Consider the following 13204-nt stretch of genomic DNA (forward strand, 5'->3'; position numbering starts at 1 on the left):
CAAGGTCAATTCTGGTCTCTCCCTCCAAGTCAAGTGTTCTGTACTTGCTGTGCTGTGACACACTCACTGTAGGAGGCATCATTAAAAGCCCCTCAGACTCACATGTGGGCACACCGGGATCTGCTTATGTACACCTGCTGCTGCCTTCTGGTTGCTCTTGCGAGGCTTCCAAGGGTCAGGACCATGTTGGGCATTTCATCTAGAGCATAGGCAGGGCTGCTGACAGTTGCCGAGACTGTTTGCACACAGCAGGAAGAGGATGTGCCCAGGCCTGGCACACCAAGCCAAGGTCCTGCCTGCCTGGGGTCACACTGGTGCTTACAGACCATGAGAACCATACAGCCATCCTGATCACTTGGCCAGGGGCCTCTGTCCAAGAGCCTGACCTCAGGAGATGCTACAGATCAAGTGACCACCTCCCAGCTGGAACTACTTCTGGAACAGGGACCCACCAGAGACACCACCCACACCGCAAACTTCTCAGGAAATTGCACATGGCTGGCTCACTGACCATGACCCAGTTCCCTGAACTTCAAAACACTGGTCAAAGGTAAGGAAGGAGCACCAACCATGAAGCTGTGGCTTTACCTCGTGCTTCAAACAACTCATTCTGAGGTTCTTTAGCACTTTCAGCTTCTTCGTCTGACTTGAGACTCTGGGAAAAAAAAAAGAGAAAAATGAATTCCCCAGAGTATGTGGCAGTGACTAGAGAGCTCCAAGAACAGACAGCAGGGTATGTTTTGGGACTGGGTAGGGACTGAGGAAGAGGAACAACAGTGGGTAAGATGCAGCTCGAGGGAAAGCCCACACCTGCAGGTGGCCTCTGCACCCCAGCTGAGGGCCCTGGCATAGAGCTGCTCCCCCTCACAGACCAAACACCACGGTATAGAAACAGGGACACGTGGGGATGCCTGGGTGGCTCAGTGGTTGAGTGTCTGCCTTCGACTCAGGCATGATCCCAGGGTCCCAGGATTGAGCCCCGCATCAGGCTCCCCATGGGGAGCCTGCTTTTCCCTCTGCCTCTGTCTCTGCTTCTCTGTTTATGTCTGGCATGAATAAATTTTAAAAACCTTAAAAAACAAACAAACAAACAAACAGGGACATGTGAGGCTCCTCCACATAAACTAAGTCATCAGTAGTTCACACAAAAACACAATCCAGCACTTGTACCCTAATAGGAGAGAAAAAGCCTTCCCAGTCAACATCTCTGTGACGCTGGCTTTAGACACCAGCACTGGAGACGAGTGGCTGTGGAGCACAGTCAACCTTTCATCACACGACATCATCTTGACTCAACTTAATGATCCTCACCTCTCTGCACCCCGTCCCTTACCAGTTCAGCAAACAGCTGGATGGACAGTGGTTTTCTCTGTCACTCCAAGAGCTCCAGAGACAGCATGCATAGCAAGCAGCTGCCACCTCAGGCCCCTTTGCCAGCTGTAACCTTCAGAGGGCAGGCCACCAAGAAACACTTGACTCAAGCAAAAACCTCGTGTTTTTGTGGTCACGTCAGCCAACTACAAAGTCAAAGTCTGCTTCTGACAGAAGCTGCATATTCCATGACTGATTCTGGAAGGAATGCCAAGTTGACCAAGACTCAGTGCCCTTCATAGCCAGTACTGAAGTGAGAATAGAATCTGGGAGTGGTGCTACATCCCATTTTTCTAATGCATTCAGCCCAAATGACAACCCTAAAAACAGCATTTTTCCCATGTTGTTGTTCCAGGGATCAAAGATGGTTTTATTTTTATTTATTTATTTATTTATTTATTTATTTATTTATTTATTTATTTATGATAGTCAGAGAGAGAGAGAGGCAGAGACACAGGCAGAGGGAGAAGCAGGCTCCATGCACCGGGAGCCCGACGTGGGACTCGATCCCGGGTCTCCAGGATCGTGCCCTGGGCCAAAGGCAGGCGCCAAACCGCTGCGCCACCCAGGGATCCCTCAAAGATGGTTTTAATAAGCAAAACAGTACTACAGAGACAGAGCAGAGTCCTCAGATCTCCATCTCTGAGGACCAAAGTTAAAGAGGATAAAAAAGTGAACACCTGGGGTTTGTCATCTAGACATAGAGCATCTCTGAACAAAGGGACTCTAGGATATAAGTAGGTGTGTTTGCCTCACCAAATGCTGAACATACACAGATTAATGTGAGAGGCCCAGAGCTGTCCTATGGAAAAGAAGTCCCCATGACAAAGTCCTACCTGACAAAGTAGACATCACAGAGAGAGCAGGAACCTTCTGGAATTCCTGAAAACTAGGTCTAAGGAATCCATGGTTAACTTGAAAACTGTGGATCTGCCCCATGGATATTTCCTGACGTAAAGGCTGTCAGGCTCCAGCAGCCCGTCTCTGGGGTCAGTCTCAGCAGCAGTGAACAACTGAGGACACAGAGCCCTGGTATCCTTCCCCAAGGCCCCAGGAGCTGTCTGGCACATCTTCGCCAAATTCTAAGTGTGTGGGCCTTGGTATGTTCTAAGTATTCAAGGCAAGTGGGACTGTGGGCTTGGTACTTCCCAACTCCTAACCTTGCAGGGGCATCTTCCCTTTCCCTCACTCCCATGAAACCATGGAACCAGTCTTCTCGCCATGCTGGGGGAAAGCTGATGGTGGTAAGCAGGGGAGGGAAAGAAACAAGTGATTTGGGCACAAATTCTCCACTGCCCCAATGTCTGAAGGAGTACACCCACTGGCCAGAATTTCCCTGCAGATAATCAGACCCAGAGATACTTTAGAACAAAATGTCATTCCCCAATGTGTACCTATGCTTCTGGTGACTTGAGATGCCCAGGAATGCCCACCTGCCCCTTACATCCTCTTGTAGTCATGTCACAACGACTAAGCAAAATGGTGACCTGGAGTCAGAAAGGGGAACCTGACCCACCTCCACACTTTCCAGGGATGCAGAGCGACGGAGCGGGCCTCTCCTGCTGGTCCAGGGCTGCTGTTCTGGTAAACATTTGACTCCTGCTGCAGAGCCACATGGCTTGGGCTCAGGCCGGCTCCAGCGACCATACCACTTAGAGCCGCTCACATACTTTGGTGGGACAGCACGAGAAGCAGCTGGAAAGAAAATGGGAGGTTTGGTGGGGAAGTCCGAGCATGCTGTGGCAACTTGTTTCAAGATGCAGAGTGTGCCTCTTACAGATGCACACAGAGAATGTCTGGAAGAACACAGAGAACAGTTACCAGTGGTCAATCTCTTCTCCCTAATCCTCAGACAGGGGACTGAGAAACCCAGGTTGGGAGACAGGGACTTTCTACTCTAAATCTATGTGCCATTCAAATTTTTTTCAGCATATTTAGCTTTGGTTTAGGTAATAAAAGACTACTATTAATACAAAAAGACTAGTTTATATTAGTTTATATTATACTATACTATATTATACTAGTATATTATACTAAACTATACTAGTTTATATTATACTATATTATATATACTAGTTTATATTATAAAAGACTAATATTTAGATTTTAATGCAAAGAAAAAATCCTCCAATAATCCAGCAACATACTGCTCTAGAGAACAGAAGGTCACTTCCCATCCTGCTCACTTCAGGACCCCATCTGGACAGGATGTCAGGGCAGTTTGGGCGTGGACCTCACACACAGTCCAGGAGGCTCAAACTTGGCAGGTCTGAAGTCTGGGGCAGAGAGGCAGGTATGGGTTTTAGTCCGGGATTCACAAGAATCCCTTAAACCTTAACAGCCCCGTGTACTTCCTTCTTCCCTCCTTACCTGTCCACTCCTGGACAGAGCCCACGGGGACCTCTCAGGTAGAGAAGAAATGACATTGTCTCTGTGTGCAATGTGGGTGGGTGGGAGAGAGATTGGGGAGAGCCTTGTGGGCAGAGGCCAGGACAGGACACAGGTTCAGAGGGAAATAACCAGAATGGGCAGCTTGGAGAGAAAGGCATAGGATCCAATGAAGCAAGGCCAGTCTGGGGAAATTGAGAGGCACTGCACTGAAGGGTACCATGCTCCGTCAGGCTGAGTACCACATCATTCCTTTCTTCCCTGCCCCAAACGGTCAGGCCATAGTCCCTGCCCTTGGAGCCACAACAGAGGAGGAGGCCGGGTTCAGCTTGGCCAACTGGAAGCACAGTAATGCCAGTGACAGACAGACACTGGGGTCAATGGAGGATTATGGGATTATGCCAAGTTCCACATGGATGTACAGACGGTGACGGCTGACAACGTGCAGGGTGAATATAGCCCTTTTCTCACCTCACTGGGACACTCAGAGGTAATCATGGACACTATACCGATCTCCCTGGGGCAACAGGCATGGGATGTGCTCTAGAGGAGAGCAAAGTGTCCAAGTCAGCAGATGGAAAACAGGACAACCTGTAAGCACACCCAGCAGCATTCAGAAGAGGAAAGTACAAACACAGCAAGAGGCTCCCACCAGACAGCTGCCAAAGGGCAAGTGAAGCCCAGTGAGTACAGGCTCTGATCTGAGCACGCTTTCTGCTTACAGAGAGGCTGCAGGCCAGTGAATGTGGGTGGGGGAAGAATCTTCCTTCCACCTAGAGGTGCTTTAGGAAGAGAGAAAGGCCTATCAGGCAGGAAGTGGGAAGCCTGCAAGCATTTAGGAAACCAAGTACTGAAAACTCAGAGGGGCTCTGATGGCCTTAAGCTGGCAGGAGGGAGGAATCTCAGGCCACACATCTGGCCATTTAATTAAGGAAAGCTTTGAAATCCAAAAGAAAAGAAAAAGCCAAAGAAAATTAAAAAGAATACAATTGGTGGGGAAAAAAACACAATTCCTGGAATAGCTCCTTGTCTCTTTGGAAGCTCTTGTCTCAGTGCATGTCCACAGATCCAGTTTTAAGTGTAGAAGTTCCATGCATTCTCTAGCATGGAGGGGGCATGTACAGTGTCAGCCACCACCACCTTTCCATTCCTGTACACAATCACGGGCCACAGTCCCAAATCCTGTGTTACTAAAGGTCAGTGGTGCTCTTCATTTCTTAAAGAAGAAAAGTGCCAGACAAAGCAACCAGTGAATGCCCCAAGGGTCCTGTAAATGGTTCCCACCCCTGGTATGCTCCTCCCACAGCAGGGCTCTCTGCCCTATACCCAGATACTCAGCAACCTGCAGCAGCCAGTGGAAGGAGTGGGTTCTAACAGGGGCTTGGGGCTTACAACTGGAAAATTGTGACTCAAATCTTGGTCATCACTTACTAGCTGTGGGATCTTGGACAAATAAATCCCTTCACATATCAGGCCTCAGTTCCTCATCTAAATAATGGGTATGATATAACGCCACAGATGGCTGGGAGATTGGCACATTGAAGACAATCAATGTGAGCTCTCATCCTTTTCACTTTCCCCTCCTCTGCCTCAAGCCCTCCCACAGTTATCCCAGTCATCGTCACACACCTGCTCCAGAACAAGATCTGCGTGGCAAGAGCCTGCTGTAGGGCTGAGGGAAGGAGCTCCCTCCTCGATCTGCTCATCAATACCATACCTCCAACCTCAGACCCACTGCCCCAGGCCCCATGTCACTCACCCGCCCAGTGCTCGTCGGAGATAGCCAAGATGGGTCTGAACCATGTCACTCACAGCCTCAAGTCTGATGGAGCAGTCACTAATGACAAAGTCTATCAGCATCTTCTGACCCTCACCCCACAATCTACATGCTCTCCAAACCCTCCCTCCACCTCCTGACCATTACTGAAGCCAGGGGGCAATGCCCTCAGGACGCCACTTCCCCTGGGAGATGCTATGTTTGTCCCACCAGCTTCACTCCCGGAAGAGAAGTCTCATTGGGCCAATCAGCACAATACAACATCACCATCTGACAGAAGATACAGTGGGGTCTGTCTCTGGCTGGCGATATCCTACTAACCTCAGTGGTCTAGATACACCTGTGTCTGCACTGTGCTTTCAATTCCTGAAACTTCAGCTGCTCTACATCAATTTTATCTTGTCAACAGTGCATGCTGTAAGGACAGCACATAGTATTATTTGACACTTAGGATACTGTAATTTATAATAAATATATATTTCGTCTTTATCTCATCCCTGGGCCAGTGATCCTAGAACCCTTGAAATTTCCTAAGTGACAAGAGCAACCAAACCTGAGTTTATGTTAATGAAGTGACTTCTGGAAAGCTCTTAAGGATGGCGGCTGGGTGCCCAGGGACCTAACCGTGTGATTAGTGGGTTAGAACCTATAGCGCCATTCTGACCTCTGAGGAAAGCGAAAAGGCTGGAGATTGAGTTCAATCACCAAGAGCCAATGATTTGATCAGTCATGCCTATGTAATGGAAGCCTGCATAAAAACCTAACAGGACAGGGTTCAGAGAGCTTCTAGGGTGAACACAGAGAGATTGGGGGAGAGTGGCAAGCCTGGAGAGGGCACGGAAGCTCTGCACCTTTCCCCATACCTTGCCCTGTGGCCCTCTTCCACCTGGCTGTTTCTGAGTTACATCCTTTTATAATGAACTGGTGATATGCATAAACTGTTTTCCTGAGTTCTAGGATCTCCTCCTGCAAATTCATTGAACCTCAGAAAGGGGCTATGGCACCTCTGATTCATAGCCAGTCAGAAGCATAGGTGACAACCTGGACCCATGACTGGCATCTGACATGAGGACCATATTGTGGGACTGAGCCCTTAGCCAGTGGAATCTGAGGCCAGCTCCAGGTAGGCAATGTCAGGACTGAGCTACAGTGGAGGACACCCAGATGGTGCTGGAGACTTGCCTGCTATGCAACAGACTGACACATTTGGTCACCAGAAGTGCCAGCAGTATTCAGGTCACAGAGTGTAAAGGAAAACAATAGAGCTTCTCCTTTCCAACACTAGTGTACAAATAAGGAAACAAAGAAGAAGAAACCCAATGTCTTGTTCCAGTCCACATAGGTGGGCAGTAAGGGAACGAAGTTATAATTTCATTCTCAAACCTGCTACATTCTTCATTCTGAATATCACACTCCAGAAGATAACAGAAAAATAATGAAACAAACACTTAAGGCGAGCAAGGAAATCCTTACTTGATTCCAAAGAACTACTGTCTTCGTCTGAGGGGCCAGCACCAGCATTTGATGACAGCAATGCCACAAAACCTTCCTTAAATTCCTCAAAGTTAACCTGGTGAATGTAAGAAAAGAGAGGTCAACACTACTTTCAACAGATCACATATATAAATACCTTAGCCTTCTGTTTTTATTTTCAGATGGAAACATCTTATTGTTGCCTTTCCTGCTGAGCATATTCATTTCGTTTTTTCTAATAACACTTAAGATTTTTTTTACATAGAAGACTGTAGTAAGAAAAGTAAAAGTGAGTCACAAACTAATCACCAAAAAACCCTATTACCAATTTTAATAATTAGAAAATAGTAACCAAAAGAGGGAGCTGATGATCATAAAACATTAATATACATAAAGAAAATATCCAGGCTATCACCACCCCATCAAGAAATGGAATACTGCCAGCACCTTAGAGGCTCCTCTACCATGGCTCGTTTCCTAATTAAATCCCCTGCCCCCCTACTCTGACTTTTACAGTATTAACATCTTTGCTTTTATATCTCATTTGTAGGCATCCCTGATGAATATGGTTTAGTTTTACCTCTTTTCAAATTTGATCTAAATGGAATCATATGTATATATTTTTATATCCTGCTTAGACTCAATATTACTTCTGTAATATTCATTCAAGCTGCCATGAATAATGCATTTTCCATGCTGTATACTATTCCATCATTTACCTGTGCAAAAACTCATTAATCCATTCTCCTACTGATGGATATTCCCATTGTTTCCAGTGGCTGGCTCAAAGCAGGGAGCCCAAAGCAGGGCTTTATCAGGACTCTGGGATCATAACTTGAGCCAAATGCAGACACTCAACCAACTGAATCAGCCAGGCATCCCAAAAGCTTTAACTATTTAGTATACTGACATTTAATATAATTACTGATATATTTGGACTTAAATCTACTATTCTATTGTACACTTTCAATTGGACTTGCTTGTGTTTTTGTCCCTGGTTTCCTCTCTTTGGGTTTACTTTTTGTTTTTTTTTTTTTTAGGACTTCATCTTCCTATTACTAATGAGAAATTATGTTGTCTATTTCCTTTCTCTGCCTTATCCTAAAAACTACAATGCATATCCTCAGCTTATCAAAGTTTACTATTAGTCAATACTTTTTTACCCTCTTCCGTGAGAACTCAAAGCCTATGTAACACTTTCATTTACTACGCTCCCGATTTTCATATATTGTCATATATTTTAACTCACTCTATTTTAAACCCATACAAAATATTACATATTTTATATAAATCAATGTTCATTGAGAATTATTCAAATACTTACTGCTTTTTCATTTGTTCTTATATTTCTGACCTTCTGCCTAGGATAATTTTCTATTTGAAGTACATCCTTTAGAATTTCATTTTTCTTAAGTATGCTGGTGCTAAATTCTTTTTAGTTTGAGTATCTGAAATGTTTTTACTTCACTTTCAATAAACTTTTTTCAAGCAGATAAACAATTTATTAGAAGAATACTGGAGGGGCCACCTGGGTGGCTCAGTCAGTTGGGCATCTGCCTTGGGCTCAGGTTGGGATCCCAGGGTTCTGAGATCAAGCCCTACATTGGGCTCCCTGCTGGGAGGAAGCCTGCTTCTCCCTCTCCCCCTTGCTAGTGCTCTCTCTTGCTATCTCTCTCTCTCTAAATAAATAAATAATCTTAAAAAAAAAAAAAAGAATGGGGAAATGACCAAGATGTCCATAAATAGAATGGCTAAATAAATGATAATATAGTCAGACAATGAAATATGACGATGAAAAAAAAAAAAAACACTGAGAGACAACAAGGTGAAGTGTATTTCACAGATAGGTTGAGTAAAGGAAGTCAGAGAGTATGTACTGAGCAGGTACTGTGTATTTCCATTCTATAAAGATCAGAAACAGGCAAAACAAATCTATAGTGTTAGTGTCAGGACAGCGGTAGCCTTAGAGACAGAGGGACTGCAAGGCACATGGGGAGGGATTAAGGATGCTGGTTACCCAGATGTGCTCTGTATGGGATAGTCATTGAGCATACACTTCTGATACATGCTCTTTTCTTTATGGATTCTTCAGTAAACGTCATGCAGGAAAAAGTCAACAAGAGGGCTTAGATGGGTCAAAAGGTCACCAGGAAGTGCTAGAAAAGCAGGTTTGGGGCTGTAGGTCCAAGCATGCTTCTCAAATCTGGCACAGAATTTGAATGAGCAAACCTTTGTTGCTGCCACTGAGCACTAAATGCAGCTGTTTGTCTGGGATACACATATTATCATGACCTGACATTGGATTATTTGTGCATTTGTTTATATTTTTCTTCCCAATTAGCATGTGATGCCACTGCTGGAAAACAGTAAATACTCAACAGACACTTATTGGATGTCTTGGCCTCTGTATCTTTTCATAACTGAGCAGAATTCATCTTTTTGCAGATGCAGTCTTTCACCTTTACTCTTAAAGGATCTTTTTGCTGAGCATGGAATTCAGGTTGGCAGATGTTTTTCTATTAGCACATTGGAGATACTTTCCACTAGTTTCTGGCTTGTACTGTTACATCTGAGGAAGTAGCTGTCAATGTAGGGCTCATTTTCAGGACACATCTATTTTCATAGGACAGCTTTTAAACATTAAACTTTCCATTTTGAGATAATTATAGATTCACACACAGCTGTAGGAAAAATGCAGGGAGCTTGTATACCCATCTCTGGCTGCTTTTCTGATGATCTCTCTAGGTTTACTTTCAGTTTCACAATAATATGGCCAGGTGTAGATTTCTTTGTATTTACGCTACGTGGAATTCAGCAGGCTTTGGCAATTCCAAATCTGTTCTACAAATTTTTTTAGCTATTCATAAAGCCCTACCCCATTCACTTCTTTCTTCCTAGGATTCCAAATAAAGAGATGTTGGAAGGTTGAACCTTCTCACTCTTCCTTCTATTATATTTTCATGCTACATTCTGGATAATTCCAGTCAATGAATGCTCTCCTTTGCTGTGTCTAATTTGCCTACTAAAGAACTATTAAACTCTTACATTAGGTTTTGATTTTGGCAATCACACTTTTCAGTTCTTAAAGTTTTATTTGGTTCTTTGTTCAGATTCGTTATATCACTTTTTAGAGTTCCCTCTTTCCTATAGGTATGTTCAAGCTTTTATTTTTTTTATTTTTTATTTTTTTTGAGAGACAGGAAGGAAGCAAGCAAGCTCTCTCCAGTCTCTCTTTTTTTTTTTTTTTTTAAATTTATTTATGATAGTCACAGAGAGAGAGAGAGAGGCAGAGACACAGGCAGAGGGAGAAGTAGGCTCCATGCACCAGGAGCCAGACGTGGGATTCGATCCCAGGTCTCCAGGATCGCGCCCTGGGCCAAAGGCAAGCGCCAAACCGCTGCGCCACCCAGGGATCCCATGTTCAAGCTTTTAAAAAGAATCTCTCCTCACATGGTTAGTAACCACAATTTTTATATTTTGTTTACAGTAATCCCAGCACCTTGCAAGCTGTGTGCATCTGCTTCTGTTGCCTGTTGTTTCCTGGTTCTTGCTCATCCTAACTTAATTGTGTACTAGTTATCCTTGACTGTATGCTGCTTATTGTATTTAAATATAACATGGGAACAATTACAGATCTTGAATAATGGCATTTCTCAAGAGAGGACTTTTATTTGCTTTTGCCAGATGCTTGATGGTACCACCTGGGCAGGACCACCTTCAGCTAAGTGAGGTTCATCTAGACCACTGAGAGGATACAAGCTCAGGCAGCAAAAGGCACAATGGCTGATTCCTATCATCCCTTAAATTGGGAGCTAATTTATCAGATTCTCTACCTTGGGTGAACCTGGGTTTTGACACAGATTTTCCTGGCCCTCTAAGATCCCAAAGACCACATCAATTTCACAGTTTTTCGGCACAAATGGGGTTTTGTTCGCTGAGCTGAACCTCTCTCAGTGTGTGATTTATCAGATTTTTAGGCTGGTAATTCCTCACTGACTTATCGGCTCTTTACCATTTTCATATCTTTGTTTTTATGATTTTGTTCAGCTTTTTTAGTAGCCCTCGCTGGAAGGTTGGCCTGAGTTTGCTAACTTGCCACTACCAAGGATGTCTGAAGCCTTCTTACTTTTCTAGGACTGGATAAATTTCATCAGAGAGATCTATCAGAATATATTTAACCAATCTCATATTGAAAATGCTGTTTCTAAAAAAAAAAAAGAAAGAAAGAAAGAAAAAGAAAAAAAGAAAAAAAGAAAAAAGAAAATGCTGTTTCTGGGATCCCTGGGTGGCTCAGCAGTTTAGCGCCTGCCTTCGGCCTGGACCCACATCAGGCTCCCTGAATGGAGCTTACTTCTCCCTCTGCCTGTGTCTCTGTCTCTCTCTCTCATGAATAAATAAAGAAAATCTTTACAAAAATAAAATAAAATGCTGTTTCTAATCTTTTGCTACTTGAATCAATGCTGTCTTGCACATATTTCATTTCATATGAAGATAGACATTATATTTTTTGATTATCACATTCCTAGCTTCTGCATATTACCCAGCACATACTAAGTGCTCAAAAATACTTGTCAAATACATGGAAGCAAAATGAAATGACAATTTTGCTTGATCTAATCTTTTGTGTCTTTGATAACACTTAACAGTTGACTTTCTTCCAACCATCGAATAGTAGTGGTATCTGATGGCCAAGCGTGTTGCCATTTTATCTGGTATTATTCTCACTGAGCTTGTGTTTCTGTGTTTTCTTCCTTCATAGTTCAAGAAAAGGGGAAGAACAAACCCACAGGACTCAGGTGCTTCACCAAAAAGGACACACCATTATCTCTGTATAATCTTGTACTCACTTATCACAAATAAAGAGGCTGGACCCTGCGATTGAGAATCACTTTCAACTTTAAAATTATTTTCAGTAGCACTAATGTTAATAATTATTTTTTCAAGTATATGCACCTCTATATTTATTCCAACATTATTTACAACAGCAAAGATACAGAAGCAGCCCAAGCGTCAACAGATGAACGGATAAGGGAAACGTGTATAGATACACAAAGGAATAGTGCTCAATCGTAAGAAAGGATGAAATATACTTATCTGTGACAACATGGATGAACAAGAGAGTATCCTGCTAAATGAAATAAGTCACAAAAAGACAAATGCCATACGATTTCATTTATAGTCATCTAAAAAAATAGAATCTAAAAAATAAAACAAATGAAAAAACAAACAAAAAGCAAAAACAGACCCATAAATACAGAGAACAAATTGTCTGATAGTTGCCAAAGGGGAAGGTAATGGGAGATGGGCAAAATGTTGAAGGGGAGTGCGAAATATAGGCTTCCAGTTATGGAATAAGAAGTCACAAGGATAAAAGTCACAGCATAGAGAATAGAGTCAATGATACTGTAGTAACGTATGGTGACAGATGGTAGCCATGCCCATGGTGAGCATAGCATAACATATACACCTGTCCAATTACTACCTTGTGCACCTAAAACTAATGCAACATTGTATGTCAACTATTTCAATTTAAAAAATAATTATTTTTTGAGAGTAAAATTCTCTTTCTGACCAAATTTAAAAAACTAAAGATCCTTGCCACTGATCATAACACAGAATTCAATGGAAATTTCCCACACTCCACAGAAATCTTAGGCCACATTAATTTCTAGCTTGAAACCAGATCTTGATAATGTTTCTTTAACAGGAAATATGAATTAGACCACATTAATTTCTAGCTTGAAACCAGATCTTGATAATGTTTCTTTAACAGGAAATATGAATTAAAAATGAGCATACCCTCAACACCTTAAAACATTACCTTTTAATTCAAATTATTATTATTTATAATATCGTTCTTCATTTTTATAACTAAAGTATCAATGACTAACATTTACATGGTGTCATATATGTTAGTTACTACAAGGAAACTGGAAATGTGCTATTTGAACTAAACAGCCAATCAATTCTCCAGGAAAAAGGATTTCTCTTGATTTTCTTTGAAAAATTCCTGAAATCTCTACTATTTGGTTTCTGTTGTAGAAAATGGTGACAACTATCTGGATATTTCTGGCTTGACACCAGCTTCCTTTAAAACCTCAACAGAACATTTCATGTAAATGCTGGCTGTGTGAGCCCTGTCCTGTCTATATGATGAAGCAGAGAAGCAATAGAAGCTCTGAAAGCAGAACTAAT

General features: G+C 42.9%; 1 protein-coding gene across 9 annotated transcripts in view; it reads right to left on the minus strand.

Moving 5' to 3' along the window:
- NINL (ninein like) overlaps window positions 1–13204 on the minus strand; it is a 152012-nt gene that overhangs the window by 62371 nt on the left and 76437 nt on the right. For all 9 annotated transcript variants that reach the window (XM_041733987.1, XM_041733988.1, XM_041733986.1 and 6 more), the window contains 3 exons: window positions 7010–7106; window positions 2888–3066; window positions 589–655 (listed from right to left, as the gene is read on the minus strand). In XM_041733987.1, coding sequence (XP_041589921.1) covers window positions 589–655; window positions 2888–3066; window positions 7010–7106 — 343 coding nt within the window. Of the gene's footprint in view, window positions 1–588; window positions 656–2887; window positions 3067–7009; window positions 7107–13204 lie in introns of those variants that run through there.

This window comes from Vulpes lagopus, chromosome 19 (assembly GCF_018345385.1).
Source record: "Vulpes lagopus strain Blue_001 chromosome 19, ASM1834538v1, whole genome shotgun sequence".
NCBI classification, from domain to species: Eukaryota; Metazoa; Chordata; class Mammalia; order Carnivora; family Canidae; genus Vulpes; species Vulpes lagopus.